The sequence below is a fragment of the Emys orbicularis genome, chromosome 8 (assembly GCF_028017835.1).
Source record: "Emys orbicularis isolate rEmyOrb1 chromosome 8, rEmyOrb1.hap1, whole genome shotgun sequence".
NCBI classification, from domain to species: Eukaryota; Metazoa; Chordata; order Testudines; family Emydidae; genus Emys; species Emys orbicularis.
The window spans coordinates 69,105,303-69,127,795 of record NC_088690.1 but is presented as its reverse complement, the minus strand read 5'-3'; the positions used below and the strand labels follow the sequence as shown (position 1 = coordinate 69,127,795).

The window sequence follows — 22,493 nt, the reverse complement described above, 5'->3', positions numbered from 1 at the left end:
TATTTTTCCAGGACTCTACTCCATGTTGGAGATGTTTAGGACATAGCTTCTAAAGATTTTAAGTTTGGTGTTTTTGCTAATCATATTGGACTTTCATACTGTGTTAAAATTTTTAAATACAGCATTTGATTCACCTATGCTGTCACCAGTATCACAAATTATGCTACCCATATAATTACATTTATTAACAGTTTTCAAGGCTTCTCCTTCCAAGTATATAAAATCATCAGTAGGTAAATTAATTTTAATAATTTCCATCTTTGATTTAGTGATAATAAGACCTATTCGTTTGGTATGGTCTTTAATTACACAATCACACACTACTATTTTCCCCAAAGATTGGGAGTTCAGTATTTAAATATTTAAGGCAAAATTCTAAGCCAGGGCTTTATTTAGTCAAATTTTAAGTAATCTAGACATGCTGATTTATATATAGTTACTTTTTTTTTACAGCCCCCCTTCCCAAATTTAACATTTTTTTATCAACAGCTCCTCATTTCTCATGGCTGATTATCCATATTCTATAGTCCACCCCACCCCCCATTTTTCATACTAGAATTTTAGAAAGCATTCAGTAGCAGAGCTATTTTAGAAACCTAATTAATTTAATCTCCCTCACTACTGAATGAGCCTAGTTCCTCTCTAGCATTTTTATACTGATAGATTTGTAACAGCCATTCTTAAACCCTTTGGCAGCATTAACACATTTTGCTGCCCTTTTCTTGCCCCTACAAGCCTTAACTGACACTGCATAATCTCATTTAGTTCCCTCCCCCTTTCTTCATTTCTAGGACAGTTTCATTTCTAGGTTCACGACTTTGAGCAGCCCTGCAAGAGGGTATGTCAATTAAAAACCAATGGCTGGCCCATGCCAGCGGGCTTGGGCTAAGGGGTTATTCAACTGAGGTGTAGACTTTTGGGCTTGACCCCGTGAGGTGGGAGAGTCTCAGAGCTTGGACTGCAGCCCCAGCCCAAATGTCTACACAGCAATTAAATAGCCCTTTAATGCTGAGCCCCATGAGCCAGAGTCAGCTGGCACAGGCCAGCCACAGGTATCTAATTGCAGTGTAGACATACCCTAAGTGGTCACTTATTCCAAGAATTCTCCATTTCTGGGGAAGTTTAGTCTGTTGCCCCTTGATCATAGTACTTTTTAAAATGCTCCAATCTTCTTCCTCACTTGTGAGTTCTAACACTTCCTCCTCCCAATGCTCCATGCTCACTAACTTGTTTAATTCCTCACAATATATTTTTTTGAACCTAATCCCTTTGGAGGGCTATGTCCTGTAAACCTATTGCTCGCCACGTGTCACTGATACTAAGATTTCCTATTAGTCTCATACTTTCAGTTCCTCTCTACTAGAACAAAGTGTTTCAAGTTAGCGTCTCTATTTAAAATTTGTATTAAAGCTAACGTTAGAAAAATTATATAATACATAGGTTGAGAAACGAGTGTCTGTACATCTGGGTATAGTGTTTAGATTATCCACAAATACAAAGTTTGTTTTTAAAAGTCATATGATACATAGAGTACATAATCAGCAATAACCCAAATTTCGGTGAATAGATTTAACAATACAGTTTAGATATTAGAATCCAAGTACTCCGGTACATCACTCATGAAAAGTGTACAAAGATTTGGTTAAGCAAAATATATCAATGAATGAGGATTGTCCCTCAGTAATTGACAATTAGGTAGGTTGTCCATTTAGAAAATACAATCCATGAGGAAAGTATTTCAGTTACTTTCCTGACTGTGCTTCTCAAAATTGTGCTCTATAACGATTAGAAAATACACTTGTTTCATTAGAACTACTCCTCCAACTCCTCTTCCCATTCTAAGCCTTCTATTATTATTTTACGACACCCAAGAATGTGTTTGATGTCTCATACATGTACAACCTTTGCTTAGACTACACACAAATTTATGTAAATTTCCATTTGTGAAAATCATCACATCGTATTTCTGTTAGGCCCAGTACAACAATTTAGGATATCCTGCCTAAATCCTAATCTGGACCCTGCCAAATTCCAGATGTTTCCTCAGAGAACTCTACTGAATTTAGAAGCCAAGGGGCATAAGAATTAGTAAGGCATGACAACCAGGCTCGGACTTCTGCTATCAATGCTCTGCAAAGGAAGGACATTCCTCCTTGGACTTGCATGGTTCTCACAGAAAAATCAGGAAGAAAGCAGGCTCAAACATTGATGAAGGCAAACACAGAATGCTAGCTGTCACAGAGAGACTTCAGCACAAGGAATTCTTACAAACTTTTGTCATTACCATTAAAAATGGAAAGAGACCAACTTCTCTTCTGTCACAGACCCGTAACTCACAAACTGCTTCCATCTGGTCACAGAACTCAGCCATGCTCACTGTGCTGCAAGGAACTATCAAACCATTTCTCAAAGATCCCTTGCATCAGGACAGACTCTGGGGACACCAAGTTCAGCAAGATGAGCACTGGATCAACACCACCCTACTTCTAAGAATTCATCCCACTCAGACAACAAGATGTTCCTGAAGTCAAAACACAGTCCAGGCCACCACCTGCCACCCTAATGCAGGCCAGTCCTGGCCAATGAAAGGGTTGAAAACATCTAGTATTCCTGATTACAGGGATAGTCAACATCTCCTGTGAAGAAGGGAATCTATCACTCCAGCCAACACTTAAGATACTAAAATGCAACCCCAGCAATATCACAAAACACTGCCCACTGTTTTTGAGAAAGCTGTCTGAGAAGCTGGCAAAGAACTGACTTCAACTTGATTTACCAGTTGCCAGCATCCTAGATCCTTCTCAACATTTCAGGCCAGGGCACAAAACCAAGACAACCGTGGTTGTTCTGGTGGATGACTTCCTCTTGTCATCCAAGATTCTGTAGATGTCCCTCTGGAATATGACACAGCATTATATGCTGGCTGATGGTTCTATTTGCCCCCTCCAGTTTTCTCAGTGCCTGGCCAAAAACAGCATCTGGAGTAAGAGCAGTTGCTGAAAGCTGGACACTGGCAAGACAGAGGTGATACTGATGGGGACAAGAAGAAACTTACCTCCTGCACTCCAGTCATTAACTGAGACCACAGTCTCGGTGATGTTCTGGACTCCACGTGCTTAGAGCATGCTGGTGAGCTCAATATATAAATCTGCTAATGACTGGTTACATTAGAAAGATAAATAAACCTAAAATGGTAAGTTGAAAGGTGTGAGGGGCTGGGTAGAAAACTGTACTAGAGCAAGAGACAAAGAGAATAGAATATATTTTTGTTGAAATGGAGTGTACTCCAGACCTTTCTCATAGGGCTTCTGCCTCCATGCTTGGGAGTTCAAGGGTTCTGAAAATAAGATCTTCAAGTGGGCAGATGAGATAAAGCCTGGAGACAAAGAAAGGAAAGAATAATGTGACAGCCAGAATCCAAGAGACTTGGCTGGTCTAGATGACTGGAGAGCAGAGGCATTCATTGTAAAAATATTAAATAATCTTGGAGTAAGGAAGCAGTTCAGGGAATCTGAACAAAATGTAATTACCATTCCCCACAGTGATCAGAAGAGCTGCAGGTTACTGTGAGGGAACCATTCAGTCCATCAGCTCAGCACACAGCCACAGTAAAAAGGAGAAATCAGAAAAGGAAGGTTACTCACCTGTAACTGGAGTTCTTGGAGATGACCTCTGTACATCCCCAGAGTGGAAATGTCCAGAGATCATCTCAAAGAACTAAAGAGTTATAATAGCAGACGGACCGAATATAAATCAAGGCAGTGAGACTGTTAGCCTAGCCCTAAGGTATGTAGACCCCGTAGAGATAATAGGTGCAGTTCTGCACACTTCACAGAAAGGGGCTGACAACACAGATTATACTAGTTGGAACAATGATAAAGAAAGGTTAAGGAATCTGAGTTTATGCTCACTGGTAAAAGGTGGTCTCCAAAATATGAAAGGGATTGATACAGTTGATAGAAATATATTTTTATACTGATGATTTAAAAAAACTAGAGGATGTAATCTAAAAGTTGAGAAAACTATACACAAGAGTAAACAGGAAATCAGATAGAAGTATCCCATGCAAGTGGTGATAAACATATGGGGAAAATTCAGCAGGAAAAGTAGCTGAAACAAGCAAAGAGACACTTTGACTTGCTTCTTAAGGGGAAAATGGAGGGGTCAAATGAAAACCACAGTAGCGTGGAATTAAGAAACATAGAAGCACTTGTTTTCTGAACCAGACAACCTTTTTCTAATGCAAAAAGTTCTTATGATAATTCTGCTAGATAGTTACAACATGGGTCAAAATACATCTTATCTGGGTTCTTTAGTATGTTCTACAGCATTCAAGAACAACAAAAACAGAAAGGAAAGAAAACAGAAATTGATCCCACAGACTGAGAGAAAATACACATTTCCAATTAGGAATGATAGTGTGTTAGATTCTCAAATAATGATGTACTATTGGCCAGTATTTATTCAGGACCTCATCCAGAGAGGTGCAGAGCCCATCCTATGATGTTCACAGTACCCTCCACAACCAGCTCAGCGCCTCACAGCAGCAGGCCCCTGGTGAGTAGATCAAAACTCCATAGCAACTGCAGTTACAATTTGCCTGATCTGAACACTTGCTTGTATGATTCTGGATCTGTGCCCATCCTAATGCTGATACTTTTCAGAGCAGCACAATAATAGAGATAAATAAAGCACCAGCTATTATAGAAACAATCACCTTTGCTGACAACACACACATGCTAGTGGGTTTTTAAATATTTTTCAAGACAGGTTAGATGATTTTCTACTCCTTTATTTTGCTTTCTGTATAGAACAAGGTACACTGGCAATTAATGGTCCTGCTTCTACAAATTCTGTAAACTCATTTTGTTAAATTGCTGTTTTTTAAGAATTACTTTCAGCAGCTGTAAATGGGTGAAAGTTTAATACAGAAGTGAGATGTATAGAAGTCATAAGATGCATAGAGGAAGGCTTATTGATTTTCTTATGATCATTCAACACAGTTCAAGGGGAAATCTGCAATTTCAACACACTGTCTGGCTGGAACAATGAAGTTGTTTGAAATTTCAACTGCTTACAAATTTTGTTGACTTTGAGTCTGTAATAAAACTTAAAGTTCCTCTTCTGACTAGCCATTTAATTTATAACAAAATGTGATTGCTATGTTTTCTTAAACATAAAAGATCAGGCATTTCCATTTGTGATAACTGTAGATGCTTGAATTCAGCTTCTCTTCCCTCCAGTTTCTTAACTTGTCTTAGTAAGTCCAGGGGCGGCTCTAGCTTTTTTGCCGCCCCAAGCACGACAGGCAGGCTGCCTTCGGCGGCATGCCTGCGGGAGGTCCGCCAGTCCCGCGGCTTCGGCGTACCCGCCACCAAATTGCCGCCGAAGCTGCAGGACCGGCGACCTCCCGCAGACATGCCGCCGAAGGCTGCCTGACTGCCGCCCTCGCAGGGACCAGCAGGGTGCCCCCCACGGCTTGCCGCCCCAGGCACGCGCTTGGAGCGCTGGTGCCTGGAGCCGCCGCTGAGTAAGTCATACAACAGAGGCTAGAATGATGAGGGAGATCTAAGAATATGTCCTTTAATTTAACTGGCCTCATCTTCAAAAGGAAGTTGTATAGGTTGTTGACAACATTCACTTTTCCAAATATATGGGAAGGATGTTTGAGGAGCAGCCAGTTGTTTGTTAGATTTAAGAAAACTGCACCCTTAATATTTAGTTTGATTCATTACCATCCAGTGCCAATAAACTGGTTCCAGTCGTTTCCATTCCAGAAAGGCTTCTAATCGAGAGGTTTCAGACTCCAGTAACTGCAACAACTGGGGAGGGGGGAAAAAAGAAAAGAAAATCAAGTCCCATTTAGTCATCTGTGCAATATATAAGGTGCAATTTTTAAAGCCTGTTTGGTCTGAATAATGAAGGCTACCCAATCACATACCAGGTTCCACTTCTTATGTCGTACACATTCATCACAGTCACCTTATAGATTGACATTTACAGGTAGAACATTGGTTTGCTAAAGATATAAGGATTTAGAATATATATAAACTTGTCTGGATGTATACATCCCACCCTACTCTAACTGCAAACAGGAATGCTTCTTCCAGAAGGCAATGGGGTACACAGTGAGGAACAGAGTCCTGTGTATCCAATACTCCAGCAATTTCTTCCTTCTGACTATATGCTGCTATGACTGGGGCTTGCACTATACATTATTTAGTGGGAAGCAATGTAAATCCCAGCTATGCAAATATGGCGTGGAACTGAAGAAAAGCTTTTCCTCACATCTATAATGCATTCCAGTCCCCAGCCATACAATTACCATAATCCCCATATACACATTCGTGGCTTCACATGTCAGTTTGAAGGGATCAAGACAATACAATTCATATATAAAAAGGTCTTTACTCATGTAGATCCTGAAACCTCATGTGCTTCTTAGATACCAAAATTAACACCACAGCTCAGCCACACTCCACACACTGCTGCTAAAGTGGTCACTCCCACATTTGGATCAAACCATGTCCCCCACTATTCTTTGAGTCTGGCCAACATACCAAGTTTCGATCCCGTCTCTTCTCTTTGAGGTCATGCACAGCCGTGTCCCAGCCAACATCTAGAACCTGATCTCCTATTGCATCCCCTCCAACTCCACCATTCTAGAAACCATGTCAACACTGACATCCAGTTATTTCTACTTCTCCCATCTCTGTGCCTTTTTCCACACTGCTCCTATGCACAGAATGACCTCAGAATCTCAGGATGCCAAGCCCATCTCCCTGCTCCTTATCCAAATCATTTAGAAACATTCACTTCTCCTGCAGTGTCCACAAATAGTAACTGACAAGGAGGAATTCTTTCTGAAATGTTATGTATAGCCAGATCATCTCCCTCACTGCTCGTGTTGCACAAGGAGCTCCTCTACCATAGTTCCTATTTGTAGGCAATGCAAGAAGTGAGGGTTTTTACAAATGATTTTTAAATTGTGTATACCTAGAGGGGGAGAAAATAAATATCACCAGATTCTTCCCCCCATTTCAGATTGTATATGTATATAATGGCCTCCATTTTCAAAAGGGGAAACCTAACTTGAGTCAGTTTAGAGAGGAGTGGAAATTACTGTGCACCTTCCCTCAGGCTACTATGGCAGCTTAAGCTGGGCACACAAAATTAACAGTCCCTTTGGAAAATTAAGATGAATATACAAAGTTGGAGACAGAGATCCCAAGAATGGCTAGTTATACAGCAGTACAATAAAGAGATTCCAAAAACTCTTCTAGCCAGAACAAGATTGATGGGAAAACAGGAGATAAACAGAAGATAAGTAAATTATGTGCAAGTGCCAAAGTCACTCACCAGCTTTGTGATTAAAAAAAGGGCATCGGGGTAAAGGCCATTATTCAAAATGAATGAGTCCATGCCACTATGGCATCGCAGGCAAGTTTTTGAAGAACTCCAAAAGCATTTTTCTGTCATGATTTCAAAGATGAAGATCAAGACTGGAGCTCTAATTCAATCTACTTACTGCTGACATAACTGTTTTCAGCCAGCTTTGTGGCTTTTACTTACTTTGTACTGCAACGGCTACGAGAACTCAAAAACAGGAGTTATTTGCTTTGCTATTTTACCCCTCAGAAATAATCTGAAGCTGATAGAATGAGGGGAGGAAAGGCACCATGTTAAAATAATTGCTACAAATTACTGAATGCTAGATCTAAAACACGTTACACACTGTTCATGCAAACAACACAGGCTGATGTGTACTTCTTTACTGTTGTCAGTGACTGCCAGTTACAGGATTAGCAGGGATGTTAAAGGCGACCTGCAAAGAGAGAGGGAGGAGGAGAATTGGACTTCTGCCCCTTTTGCTGCAGTATGACAGCTAAAGAGGGGCTGAAGGTTGGGGGGGCGGGGATCTTTGTTCATTTGGGTTTTTCTTTTTGTTAAAAAAACCTTAGAAATATCACACGTCAACTCTGATCTTTCCTAGTTTGGCTGAAGGAACTATGGATATTTCAGAAGATGTATGTTATTAGCTCTCACACCTTAACAAGAGCATTGAGCCTTCACCAAAGGCTTTCTTTCTCCAACATGTTAGTCAGTGGAACTAAATATGGGTTAAGTAAAAACAAAGCAACTTAATCAGTCTGGCTACTAACCTCTTCCCCTCCTCATTGCTCAGCTGTCACACACTTAGCTTGTGTGCTTTCATTTCCCACAGTTCTCCCCATAATCCTACAGTCTTCAGGTCTGGTTAGGACTTGAAATTGTAATGTAAAGAACAAGCAGTATTTTTTAAAAAAACCCTTCCATTAGTCATGTGAAGTAAGAAACTACAAAAGTGACTGCTTTTCTCATGTTCTTGTTTTAACTGGTTTTATTCAACTCAATTAGCACATGGGAAGCATTCATTTAATTCACCACAGGTCAGAGACAACTGTTCACTTTTCACCAATGTGCTGCAACATTTGAAATGTCTGTAACAGCCACCAACTCTGTGCTAGACGGCTTATGCCATAAATCAGTAATGGGGTGATTACAGAGCTAATCCTAGGGGGATGGTATTCAAACCCACTGGAACGTTCAGTGACAGGCGACTGGCAGCGTCCAAGATGTTAGTTTCCATCCCTTGAGATGGTTGTCACTATTTCTGGGTGGCAGGATTCTGTTATCCTTTTCACAGCTCTTGCAGGTTTATGAAGTTATTGCAGCACAGAGACTAGAGGGAAGCATAATATAAGTGGAATCTCTAAGGTGGAATCTCCATCCTTAGAGGTTTTCAAGGCCTGGCTTGACAAAGCCCTGGCTGGGATGATTTAGTTGGGGTTGGTCCTGCTTTGAGCAGGGGGTTGGACTAGATGACCTCCTGAGGTCTCTTCCAACCCTAATCTTCTATGATAAGCTAATGTTCTACAGATATCGGTCACATCTTACTGCAAAAATAAACAAACAAAAGCTAGTCTGTTTCCAAAAAGGTTTCTTCTGGGTCCAAGGTGCCACTAATCCAGACTCATGGGCTCTCTCCTGGTGCCCTAAGTTTCAGAGGCTTTCAGTCACACATACCTGCCCTCAGCAGGCAAAGACCTCCCTGTGATGGGATGTGCACCCCACACCAGCCCTGATAGTATTCATGAGGGCCTGAGAGGTCAATTAAGTTACCTGGCATCACCTGAGGGTATGTCTACACTACAAACATAAGTCAACCTATATTAGTTCGACTTATAGCCACCACAGTAATTACTGTGGAGGTGCATGTCCACACTACCCTCCTTCTATCAGTGGTGCGCATCCTCACCAGGAGCACTTCCACTAACCTAAGAGGGGTAGTGTGGGGAGCTGAGAGCCCGGTGTCTCAGATCCGCTGGCAGCTCTCTACTGGGAGCCTGGCTGCCCCACAGGCTCTTGGGCTCTGGCAGGCTGCCACTCCCCCCTCCCGCATTCCCCACTGGGAGCTGGGGGAATCCACTTCTCACCCCTGGAGAGTGGGTCCAGCTGCCCCAGCTTCTTGGCCACCCACCCACCCACTCCCACTGGGAGCTGGGCAGCCTTTTCAATTTCACAGCTTAGTCCAAAGCCACGGGGCTGGCTCCCAGCTAGGAGCAGGATCCAGCCGCCCAGCTCTCCACGGGAGCAGGGGGCAGGTGAGCTCTAGCTGCCCAGCTTTCTTGTCAACTTCACAGCTCCTGCCAAGTTATCAGAAGAGAGATTGTCGGAGAGCAAGCTGAGAGCAGAAGGGGACACCCGATGCCACGAGATCTACTTTCCAGATCTAGACATGAGGCGACGCACTACTGTTGAGTGGGAACCCTGTTACCCTGTCATATCAACCAAATTCTCAAGGCCTCCCTCCCCCAGCTCTAATGCCCATCTCTCTCCAAACAGCATTTTGTATCTTCAAAGCCATTTGCCAACATTAAGTAATTAATGCTAACCACATCCATTTGAGGATGGGATTTTCAAGGGTCTCTTATCCTCATTTTGCAGATGGGGAAACTAAAGCCTAGATATGCTGTTGCTTTGCATCTTTCAAGAAGATGCAACTTTCCTCTTACTGCCCCCAACACAGATTAGGTTATGGTTTAATGTGTGATGAGCAATCTAGTCCTCTACTCCTCAAAGCAAGTGATCTATTTAGAAATAACTCTAGAAGATCAAAGTCCTCCATTTGAGCAAAGGACCGATGTGTTTATCCTTTCTAATAAAACATAAAGGCTCTAATGTCTACGGGAGGAGGAGCATTCACTGTCTCTCATGATCAAAGGGAAACATTACGTAAAGCAAATTTTTGCTTTGAATGGAAATTGGGAGTGAAGCTTAGGAACAACTTAGAAGATTGTCTTTCTCTGTGTGCAAAACTGGGATAATGCGAGTCTCATAAGAAAATTGCTATTTTACCCAGCTTTCTGCAGAAAGTAACTGCCTCAAACGACTTACACTGAAAGACAAAGTAATGCCAAATTCCAGTTACCAATATCTGTTGCAAAATAATTCTATAATGGATGTTGAAAGCAAATGCTTATCAATAACTTCTTCTCTAAGCCCTTGTTTAAAAAAAAAATCTATCACTTGTACAAATGACTTGTCATGCAATAGAATCATAGAAGATATGGGTGTGACGGGTTGGATCACAGAAATCCCCTTGGGAGCTGCCACCTGATGTGCCTAGACTACCTCTGCTCCTGTTTTCCCTGCCAGCTCAGGACTCCAGCACCCTTTCGTGCTGAGCCAGACTCTCCTGTCTGCTCCAACAAAGACCCAGGGTCTGTATTACTTGCCCCAAAGCTGCAGGCTTACCTGAAAACAGCTCACAGAAGTGTGCTTGTCTTTAGCACTCAGATGCCCAACTCCCAATGGGGTCTAAACCCAAATAAATCTGTTTTACCCTGTATAAAGCTTATGCAGGGTAAACTCAAATTGTTCACCCTCTGAGAGAGATATGCACAGTTGTTTGCTCCCCCAGGTATTAACACATACTCTGAATTAATTAACTCTTCTCTTCTGCAGACTAAACAAGACCAGTTCCCTCAGCCTCTCCCCGTAAGTCATGTGCCCCAACCCTATAGTTCAACCAGCTTCTGCAAGTTGCCCACCTGAATTAAAGTTGAAGGCAACTTCAGGTATATCCACTCAGAAGCTATCCCACAGAGAGAATTCATCTGGTAGTTTCATTATTTGACCTTGACTATGAGAGAGATCTCTGCAATTGGAAGAGATGCCTATTTGTATCCCAGTATACACTCGGGCCAGAGAAGAAAGGCGACATGGAGACTGGTAGTTATGTCAAAATCACCCTTTTATCCACTTTTATCCACTAGGAAAACATGCAGATATCATCTCATATCAGTCAGATCACTATGCAGATAGCACATCTATCATGTTTGTAAAGCCAAAGCTACATCCACATTAAATAGCTCATCCCAAACACGGTAATAAAACTTGTATACTACCCCACATTACCATGCATTCTGTATATGCCACCTACTTTACAAATGAGTCCAAATTTTTGAAAATATTAACAGGACTGTGTATTCCTCCACTTATACAGCCGGGTGCCTCAGTTACAATCATCTGACCATTCTTGGAACCTGATTCTGAGAGGCAAACACCCTCAATTCCTGCTGATAAAGCTCAATGGATTAGTCCCTGAATGACTCAGTTTCTGTGTATTTGCAGAATCTGGTTAGGCCACACCACCATGCAGAATATGAGCTGCTGTTGTTTTGTCTTCCCTGCCCTGCAGAACATCCATAGAGGATAGTTTTTGCCTGTGTGGTGGAAACACTCTTCCATGTGATAACTTACTTACCTTCTGTATGTTACTTACCTTCTGTAACTGTTGTTCTTCGAGATGTGTTGTTCACGTCCATTCCACATTAGGTGTACGCGCGCCGCGTACACGAACGTCGGAAACTTTTTCCCTTAGCAGCTCCCGTCGGGCCCGCAGGGTCTCCCTTCCCGCCAGAGCGGCGCCCCGCCCTAGCGTATATATACCCCTGCCGGCCCGACCCTCCCTCAGTTCCTTCTTGCCGGTGACTCCGACAGAGGGGAAGGAGGGTGGGAAGTGTAATGGACGTGAACAACACATCTCGAAGAACAACAGTTACAGAAGGTAACTTCTTCGAGTGCTTGTTCACGTCCATTCCACATTAGGTGACTCACAAGCTTACCATTGGAGGAGGGTAGGAGTCAAGGAATAACTGATTGCAGCACCGCCCTGCCAACCATCGCGTCATCTCTGGTCTGATGGTGGATCGCGTAGTGGGCTGTGAAGGTATGCACCGACGACCAGGTGGCTGCCTTGCAGATCTCCTGGAGCGGAACCTGCGCCAAGAAGGCCGTCGAGGACGCTTGGGCCCTAGTAGAGTGAGCCCTGATCTGAGGTGCGGGCATGTTGGCGAGCTCATAGCACGTGCGTATGCAAAGCACGATCCACGCCGACAGGCGTTGCGTCGAAATGGGCTGGCCCTTCATTCGTTCCGCAATGGCCACAAACAGTTGAGTCGATTTGCGGAAGGGCCTGGTACGGTCCAGATAGAAAGCCAACGCCCGCCGAACATCGAGGGTATGCAGGCTACGATGGCTTGGGTCCGGAAGGGGCTTGGGGAAGAACACCGGCAAACAGATGTCCTGCCCCATGTGAAAACTCGTGACCACCTTAGGGAGGAATTTAGGGTGAGGTCTAAGCTGCACCTTATCCTTATGAAAGACAGTATAAGGAGGCTCCGAGGTAAGGGCCCTCAGTTCCGATACCCTCCGAGCCGAGGTGATGGCCACGAGAAACGCGACCTTCCACGAAAGGTGCATGAGGGAGCAAGAGGCCAGGGGTTCAAAGGGGGGCCCCATGAGCTTAGTGAGGACCAGATTGAGGTCCCATGGGGGTATAGGTGGGCGAGAGTAGGGGAACATCCTCTCCAGCCCCTTGAGGAATCGGACTACCGTGGGGTTGGAGAACACGGACATCCCCGATTCCCCCGGGTGGAACGCCGATATGGCGGCCAGATGCACCTTAATAGAAGCGGGGGCGAGGCCTTGACGCTTGAGGTGCAGCAAGTAGTCCAGAATCAGTGGTATCGAGGCCTGCGAGGGCTGGACGTGCTGAGGCTCACACCATAGGGAGAAGCGTTTCCACTTGGCAAGGTAGGTCGCCCTTGTGGAGGGCTTCCTACTACCAAGGAGGATCTGCTGGACCTCCTGAGAGCACCTGTGCTCCACCTCACTTAGCCAGAGAGAAGCCATGCCGTGAGATGCAGCGATGGCAGGTTCGGGTGGAGCAGGCGACCTCGGTCTTGTGTGATGAGGTCGTGATGGAGGGGGAGGGCTATCGGAGAGGTCACGGACAGTTCTAAGAGAGTTGTAAACCAGTGTTGTCGTGGCCACGCCGGGGCGATGAGAATGACCGTCGCCTTGTCCCTGCGGGTTTTTAGAAGGACCCTGTGGATGAGTGGGAACGGGGGGAAGGCATACCGCAGGCTCCCGCCCCACGGGATTGCAAAGGCGTCTGCCAGAGAGCCCGGACTGCGGTTCTGGAAGGAGCAAAACTGCGGGCACTGGCTGTTGTCCATGGTGGCAAACAGATCCACCTGGGGAAACCCCCACCTCAGGAAGATTGAACAGAGAATGTCCCGTCTCAGCCTCCACTCGTGCATGAGATAGGATCGGCTGAGACGGTCCGCCAACCCGTTCTGGACCCCGGGGAGATATGCAGCCTGGAGGTGTACTGAATGGGCTATGCAGAAGTCCCAGAGGAGGAGCGCCTCGCGACAGAGGGGAGAGGACCGGGACCCGCCCTGCTTGTTTATGTAAAACATAGCGGTAGTGTTGTCCGTCAGAACTGTCACGCCGTGCCCACTTATGGTGGCGTGAAAAGTCTGGCAGGCGAGGCGAACCGCCCTCAGCTCCTTCAGGTTGATATGAAGCAATTGTTCCTCCCTGGACCACAAGCCCTGAGTGCGCAGGTCCCCTAGGTGCGCCCCCCAACCCAGGTCCGACGCGTCTGTCACTAACGTCAGAACGGGTTGTGGGGCGGTGAACGGGACCCCCACACAGACCTGCTGTTGATCGAGCCACCAACAGAGGGCGCTCGAGACCCGAGCTGGGATCGTGACTACCATGTCCAAAGGGTCGCTGTTGGGGCGATATACTTGGGCCAACCACAGCTGCAGAGGCCGGAGCCTGAGGCGGGCGTGTCCAACTACGTGGGTGCATGCCGCCATGTGCCCCAAGAGTTGTAAGCAACGTCTGGCCGTGGTCGTGGGGAACCTCTGAATGGAGGTCACGGCCTCCTGGATTGCCAGGAAGCGCGATACGGGAAGACTCGCCCGTGCCGCCCCCGAGTCCAGGACTGCCCCTATGAACTCCAGTCTCTGTGTGGGGACTAGCGAGGACTTGGGCACATTGACCAACAGACCGAGTTCGCGGAATACTCGCAGCGCCAGTGCCACGTGGGCGCGAACCTGTGCCTCTGACCGGCCCGCCAGGAGCCAATCGTCTAGGTACGGGTAGACGCGCATCCGTCTTTTTCGAAGGAAGGCCGCCACCACGGACATGCATTTCGTGAAGACACGTGGGGCCGTTGCCAGGCCGAAGGGCAAGACCGTGAACTGAAAATGACGCTGCTGGATGGTGAAGCGCAGGAACCGCCGGTGGGCCGGGCGGATGGCGATGTGAAAATAAGCGTCTTTCATATCGAGGGCAGCGTACCAATTCCCCGGATCCAGGGAAGGAATGATGGTACCAAGGGAGACCATACGGAAACGTGGTTCTTGCAAGTACTTGTTCAGCTTGCGAAGGTCCAGGATAGGACGGAGGCCCCCTTTGGCTTTGGGAATGAGGAAGTATCTGGAATAGAACCCTTTTCCTCTGAGGTCTGGAGGAACCTCTTCCACCGCCCCTACAGCGAGGAGGGTCTGTACCTCCTGCATGAGGAGTTGCTCGTGAGAGGGGTCCCTGAAGAGGGACGGGGGCGGTGGGTGGGAGGGAGGGGGCGAGGAGAACTGGAGGGTATAGCCTGACTCTACCGTGCGCAGGACCCAATGGTCTGATGTTATACGGGACCAGGCACGGGAAAAATGGGACAGGCGGTCCCTGAAACACAGGGGAGGATCCGGAGAGGAGATAGGTACGCTGTCCTCGATCGCACCTTCAAAATCCCTGCTTATTTCCCGGCTGCGGCTTATTGTTGCCCTGGTTTTGGCCTTGGTTAGGCGTGTTGCGCCTACGTCTATTGTCTCTGCCCCGCCTACGGTATGGTTCGTGCCGAGGGCGAGGCTGGTACTGCCTCTGTGGAGGCTGCGGTTTAAAGGGTTTCCTCTGTGTCACAGGGGTATGCATCCCCAAGGACTTGACGGTAGCCCGCGAGTCCTTGAGGCCATGGAGCCTGGCATCCGTCTGCTCCGAAAACAACCCCGTACCCTCAAACGGAAGGTCTTGGAGGGTGTTTTGCACCTCAGGGGGAAGACCAGAAGCCTGCAGCCACGCTGAGCGCCTTATCACCACGCCGGACGCGATAGTCCTAGCGGCCGCATCGGCCGAGTCGAGTGAGGCCTGTAACGAGGTCTTGGCCACCGCCTTTCCCTCGTCCACTAAGGCCGCAAACTCAGGTTGCGATCCCTGAGGCAAGGCATCCTTAAATTTAGACACCGATGCCCAGGAATTAAAATTATGTCTATTGAGGATCGCCTGCTGGTTCGCGATCCGCAACTGGAGGCCTCCCGACGAGTAGACCTTTCTACCAAACAAGTCCAATCGTTTCGCCTCCTTGGCCTTGGGGGCTGGGGCCTGCTGGCCATGCCGCTCCCTCTCATTGACCGCCGAAACGACCAGCGAACATGGGGCTGGATGGGAGAAGAGGAAGTCAAACCCTTTGGATGGGGCAAAATACTTCCTCTCGACGCCCCTTGCCGTCGGTGCAGAGGAAGCGGGCGTCTGCCATACAGTCTTATAATTCGACTGTACCGTCTTTATAAGTGGAAGAGCGATCCTGGAGGGACCCTCCGGGCTGAGAATGTCTACCATGGGGTCCTCCTGCTCAACCGTCTCCTCCGCCTGCAACCCCAAGTTGAGGGCCACCCGTCGGAGCAAGTCCTGGTGTGCCCGGTGGTCAATCGGGGGAGGGCCGGACACTGTTGTGCCCGCCACGGCTTCATCCGGTGAGGAGGAGGAGGTCATGGCCTTTTGTGTGTCCTCGTCCTCCTGCAACTCCTCCTCGGCGGGACGGTCCTCCGGGTTGCGTCCCCTGGCCCCGGTCAGGGACGGTGCCGGGCTCGGTACCGAGTCCGTTCTCTCCCTGTCAGGCAGCCTAGAGACCGTGGCCTCCGCACGGGAGGCAGTGCGGTGCCGTGGGGAGCGGGACCGGTATCCTGAGGGGCCCGATCTCGCGGTTCCGGACGGAGGGCCTTGCTGATGATAGGCCCACGGGGTCCAGAATGGCCAATGTCCAGGATGGCTCCGATGTGGTTGCCACGAGGCCTCGTGCTCCCTAGCGGCATGCACTCTGTGGCCATAGCTACTGGAAAGGCCCGAGCCCTCCTCCGATGCCAAGGACGGCGATCTAGAGGGCCACGGCGGTGCCGTCGGGCGGTGCCGTTCCGGCGTCGGGGAGCGGCGTCTTCTAGAGCGGGACCGCGAGAGGCGCCGCGTAGACCTGGATCTGGATCGGTACCCGCCATCCCGGGACCGGGAACGGCCGCGAGAGCGCGGTCTCGGGAACCTCGAGGTCGACTCGTCCCGGTGCCTGCTCGAGCCGGGCTGCTGGGACGGTGCCTCGCTCGCGTCTGGGCCTGGCTGTTTGGCGGCCCGTTGCGCGGCGGGAAGCCGGGAGTCCACCGAGGCGGAGCTCGACCGGGACCGGCGCCGTGTACGGTGCCGAGATGGCGACCGTGACGGGCGCATCATCGCCGGCTTGCCCTTGGATGGCAGTCGCGGCGGAATGTCTTTAGCGCGGAGGTTACTTTCGGAGGACAATTCAATGAGGTCCTTTGCTGCCTCAAATGTGTCCGGGGTGGAGGGCTGTTCCAACAGTTCCTCCAGCCCTTCCTCCTCACTCGACGCGCTTATCCCGGGGCTCGACGGGCCCTTGGGCGCCGGAGCCACTGGTACCGGGATCGGTGCCGGGGCCGTAACGGCCTTGGCGGCACTCGCGGTCTTCGCCGGTGCCGGCTTCTTATGCGGGGAACGTCCCCTGGTCTTAGGCTGGCTCTTTGGTCTGGCCGGCGAAGAAGAACGGTGCCGTGTGTGTTCCCGTCGAGGCGGCACCATAGGCTTAGGCTGTCCTGCCGGCGTCGGGTCGCGGACCGATGCCGGGGCACTCCGCACCGATGTCGACGGCGCCGCGGAAGAGGAGGGCTGTAACGCCGCCTCCATGAGGAGCTGCTTGAGACGAAAGTCTCTCTCCTTCTTGGTCCTAGGCTTAAAAGCCTTACAAATCTTGCAGCGCTCCTTTTGATGGGCTTCCCCCAGGCAACGAAGACACGAGTCGTGCGGGTCGCTCAACGGCATAGGCCTGCGGCACGTGGCACAAGCCTTGAAGCCTTGGGCGTGCGGCATGCCCCGCCGCCCAGGGCCGGTGCCGGGGTCGCCCAACCCCTATCACAAAGCGATTTAGGCCTTTGTGAAGGGTAATCAACTACTATTTACACTAAATCTTAAACACTGAACTGTTAACGAACTGATAACTATCACTAATTACTATGCTAAGGGACACTCTCAAACGAGAGATAGAGTTGTTCCAACGTCGCCACGGGCGGTAAGAAGGAACTGAGGGAGGGTCGGGCCAGCAGGGGTATATATACGCTAGGGCGGGGCGCCGCTCTGGCGGGAAGGGAGACCCTGCGGGCCCGACGGGAGCCGCTGAGGGAAAAGGTTTCCGACGTTCGTGCACGCGGCGCGCGCACACCTAATGTGGAATGGACGTGAACAAGCACTCGAAGAAGAACCATGCAGCTAAATCAGTGGGTTCCCTCACACCCAGAATTAGGGCTACATGCTCCTCGCCACACACTTCCACTAATGAGGGGGGAGTAAAAAGCAGTGTACCTGGCAGCTGAGGGCACAGAAGGCAGAAGTGCCAGCTCCAGACACCTCTCTCCCCCCCCCCCACACACACACACGTACACAGAAGACATTCCTGCAGGGATCAGGTTTTCCAGGCTGGAAGAGCACAGGAGGGGCTGGATCAGTTGCTCAATAAGCTTCAGATACTTGGAGCATCCTGGCACAATCTGTGCTGTCTGGGTTAGAATTAACTTGTGCTGGTTTCTCTGCCACACACTGACCCTTGGGGGCAGTATAGATGGTGGAATCACACAGCAGCATAGCTCTTCCGGTATGGAAACAAATAGTTAAGAAGCATTGCACAGAGAGCCATAGCTTTCCAAGACTGAAACCATTGTTCATTATGAAGAAAGGAGAATGTACATCAGCTGCCACTGAGGTAGAAACTCCAACAGTGGGGACTCAGTTTCCTAGGTTCTTATGTAGTAGTTATTTTAGTCTGGTTATTTGAAGCCTACTTGTACTTGTTTTTGGTTGTGCTGCCTATTAATCTTTTTTGTGATAGTTATTGTTACACCGCAAAGCATTCCACTGCATGCAAAAGGCATTATATAAATCAATAGTTAATAATTTGTAGGATAATGCCTCCTCTTGGTAGGCTGGGTTCCAGAGAGCTCTGCTGCAATAAGTATTTAATTTCTGGTGCAAATAGATCATAATAATTCATCTACTATACTCCTGGCAAAAAGGTTTTCCCAGATACTGGTCTACCTAAATATTTTTTTAAATCACATTTGTATTTTCAATGAGAGCACAAGACAGACTTTCAGAAGTAAGTGGTGTTTCTCTGCTCATCAGAATAGCATCACTGACTGTTCTACTGATTCATCATGTATTTAGATATGGGCAAGTTTACCCTTAAAATGCTGCATCGGTGCTGCACCACTGTAACGCTTTAATGAAGATGCTCTACGCTGACAGGAGAGAGATCTCCCATCGGTGTAGTTCATCCACCTCCCTGAGAAGCTCTCCCGCCGACATAGCGCTGTCTATGCGGAGGGTTAGGCGATATAACTATATTGCTCAGGGGTGTGGATTTTTCAAACCCTTGAGCGATATAGTTATACCGATCTAGGTCTGTAGTGTAGACCAGACCTATAACTGCAGACAGAAAAGTCAAATGAGATTACAGATGATCTCAAACCTTACTCTGAGACTCAAGCACTCTTGAACTTTGTGGCTCTGGCCCTTTTCTAGTTAAGATGTGAGTATAAGGTCCTGAAAGCCAAGAAATTCAACATAAAAGTTCAAGTTAAAGAAGTGTCAAGAAATTGGTAAGCAGATAAAAGCATAATAGATCTCCTATTTGTTGGATGAGAAATTTAGCTTTATTCAACTTGAATTGTAGATATGTACAATAAAGACACAAAATAAAAAGCTAAAAGGCACCTGTCTTCAGCAAGGCAAAAAAAAAAAAAAAAAAAAAAAAAAATTTTGGAATTAGCAGGCTAAGCCATTTTGGACCTTTTATGAACCAAAAACAGCAGCACATTTTTCAATAAGTCAGTGAAAGTGATTCTCTCTCTCTCTCTGGACACAGATCCATGGGGAAGAGTGGTTCTACTCCAAGACCAACAGCGGTATACTACTTTTGAGAAACAGCAGCCAGAGGAACAACCCACATGTTATGGATTGATTGCTGAATCCATTCTTTTAGGAGAAAGTTCCTTTGTGAGCTCTATGCAGGTACTAGGCTTCCAGACATCATAAAACTTGAAAGAAAATCATAACGACTTGGAAAATGGAAGAATTATAGACTAATTTGATTACTAGCTGCTTGTCTCATTCTTACATTCAGAGACCTCAGATGAAGAGAGACATATCCAGGCTCTGAAGACTGGGCGGTCTGTGCTTTACAGGAAATGTTAATTTCCCCCCCCCCCCAATCTTAGTTTCCCCTAAGAAGGGTTTTCAAATTCTGAGAAGGCCCCATTTGAAATATCCTCAACTGGCCCTCTCTGTCTTCTCTGTCCCTAAATAAAGATGGAACTGTTCTACTTCTAGACTAACAAAAGCTTTGTTTAATGGACAGTCTAATTCTTGGTGCAGACTAAATTCAAGAGGACACCAACTGGAAGCAAAGGGTCCACTTCTCTTCTCATCTACCAGTTTTATGCTGTTGACTTCAGAGTTATTCCTTTCTTACATTTTCATGAGCAGAGAATCTAGGATGACCAGAAGCAAGTGTGAAAAATCAGGACAAGATTTTTGGGGGATAATAGGTGCCTATATAAGACAAAGCCCCGAATATTGGAACTGTCCCTATAAAATCGGGACATCTCGTCATGCTAAGAGAAGCAAAACCATAGTTAAGAACTTAAGTGACAAAAATGATCTTTATAAAACATAATTTTATATATGTGGAAGGGTCCAGAAAACAGCTGTTTAAAATTAAACTGAAAGAAACTGCAATTTAAAGTGAGCAAGTACAAAATGAAGCATTTGGGATATAAAAACTGTAATGCAGCCTCCACAGTGATATGCAATGAGCTGCAATGTACTGACTAGTACAGGAACTAACAGAGATTCATGAAGAGATCATTTTCTCTCATTTTGACTTAAGTTTGCTCCAGTGCCATCAATTACCTTCTCAATAATTATAGTAAAATTTAAATACTGTAGTGCATATTAAACATACGTGGTAAGGAGCAGAAATGTATGGAGCTGGGATTTGAATTTTAATAGACATGATCAAGTCGAATACGTAGCACAAAGTACATGGGAAAGAAAGAATACACTGCTCTACAGCCAAAATGCTTCTGAAATAAATGTAGTCAAACTTTACTAATTCTGGGTCACTGAGAACGAAAATGATGCTTAAAATTGTTGATTGGCTCTAGTTTTCAAGATATGCTATTGGGTCAGTATATACGACCCTTGACTTGGGAATGGCGGAGGATAAGTGAGTTATAAAGGGAAGGGATCTCAATTTAAACCAGAAATGACTAAAATACATCTTTGACTGGATCTATGAATAAATCTATGACTGGGTTTGGACAGTACTTGCTTTTTAGGAAAACAATGAATGATGCAATCTGAAGCTGGTATTGCGTCATACATGATATGAATTGCATCATGTTATTCCTAGAAGTCATGGATGATGCAATCATAATGAAGCTTACATCACTCTGCTGAACAAATTGCGCTATATCAGCTCTAGAAAACATATAGTGTCGTACTCTCTTATTTGTCAGTGTTTGATTTTGCAAAGGGACACATTTCTGTTTAGCCAAAGTAAGCAGAGATGCCTCGTACTTCTGTGAACAGTGCAGATAACTTCTGCTATGTTTGTGGTGAAGTGACTTTTGCATCACAAGCGCAGTCTAACCACTATAGTTAAGAAAGCCTATCACCTTTATTTTGGCTGCAAAATTGGAGATCAGGACAAGAGGTGGGCCCCACACATATGCTGCAACACTTGTGCAACAAATCTTCACCAGTGGTTGAACAGGAAAAGGAAATCTATGCCTTTTGCAGTGCCAATGATTTGGAGAGAACCAACAGATCATACCAGCAATTGTTACTTTTGCATGGTGCCTCCAGTTGGGAAAGGTGTGTCAAAGAAGAAAAAGTGGACTGTGCATTATCCAAACATTCCATCAGCTATACGCCCAGTACCCCATGGAGAAGGACTTCCGGTTCCTGATGCACCAGAATCATTCTCACTTGAGTCAGACGAGGAAGAGGAAGAGGATGAAACTTCTGGTCCTGAACCATCAATGTCACAGGACCCACATTTTCTCCCATCCTCCTCCTCTGAACCACACCTCATAACACAAGGTGAACTGAATGACCTTGTCAGGGATTTGGAACTACCCAAGAGTAAGGCAGAGCTGCTGGGCTCCAGACTACAGCAGTGGAATCTCCTGGCAGGTGATGTTAGGGTTTCCATGTTCCGTGACCGTCAAAAGGATCTTGTCCCATTCTTCTTCATGGAAGGTGATCTTGTAGCCTGCAACAACATCGATGGTGTGATGGCAGCCCTCAACATCGTTCACAATCCAGATGAGTGGAGACTGTTCATTGATTCATCGAAGACGAGTCTTAAAGCTGTTTTACTGCATAATGGCAATGTTTTGCCATCAATCCTAGTTGGTCATGCAGTCCATATGAAGGAAACCTATGACAACATGAAACAACTTTTGAGGTGCATAAACTATGACCAACATCAGTGGCAGCTTTATGGCGATTTGAAGGTTGTTGCTCTCTTGCTTGGTCTGCAGACTGGATACACAAAGTACTGCTGTTTTCTCTGTGAATGGGAGAGTCGTGCAAGAGATTCCCACTACATCAAGAAAGATTGGCCACTCCGACAGTCATTGGAGCCTGGGAGGAAAAGTGTTCAGCATCCACCACTTGTTGAATCAAGGAAGATTTTGTTACCACCCTTACACATCAAGCTGGGTCTGATGAAGAACTTTGTCAAGGCCATTGACAAA

The 22,493-nt window shown here is 46.8% G+C and overlaps 1 protein-coding gene across 1 annotated transcript in view; it reads right to left on the bottom strand.

The window, feature by feature from the left end:
• TEDC1 (tubulin epsilon and delta complex 1) overlaps window positions 1–22,493 on the bottom strand; it is a 221,172-nt gene that overhangs the window by 69,918 nt on the left and 128,761 nt on the right. The window contains exon 7 of the mRNA XM_065409430.1: window positions 5,736–5,822. Coding sequence (XP_065265502.1) covers window positions 5,736–5,822 — 87 coding nt within the window. The remainder of the gene's footprint in view (window positions 1–5,735; window positions 5,823–22,493) is intronic.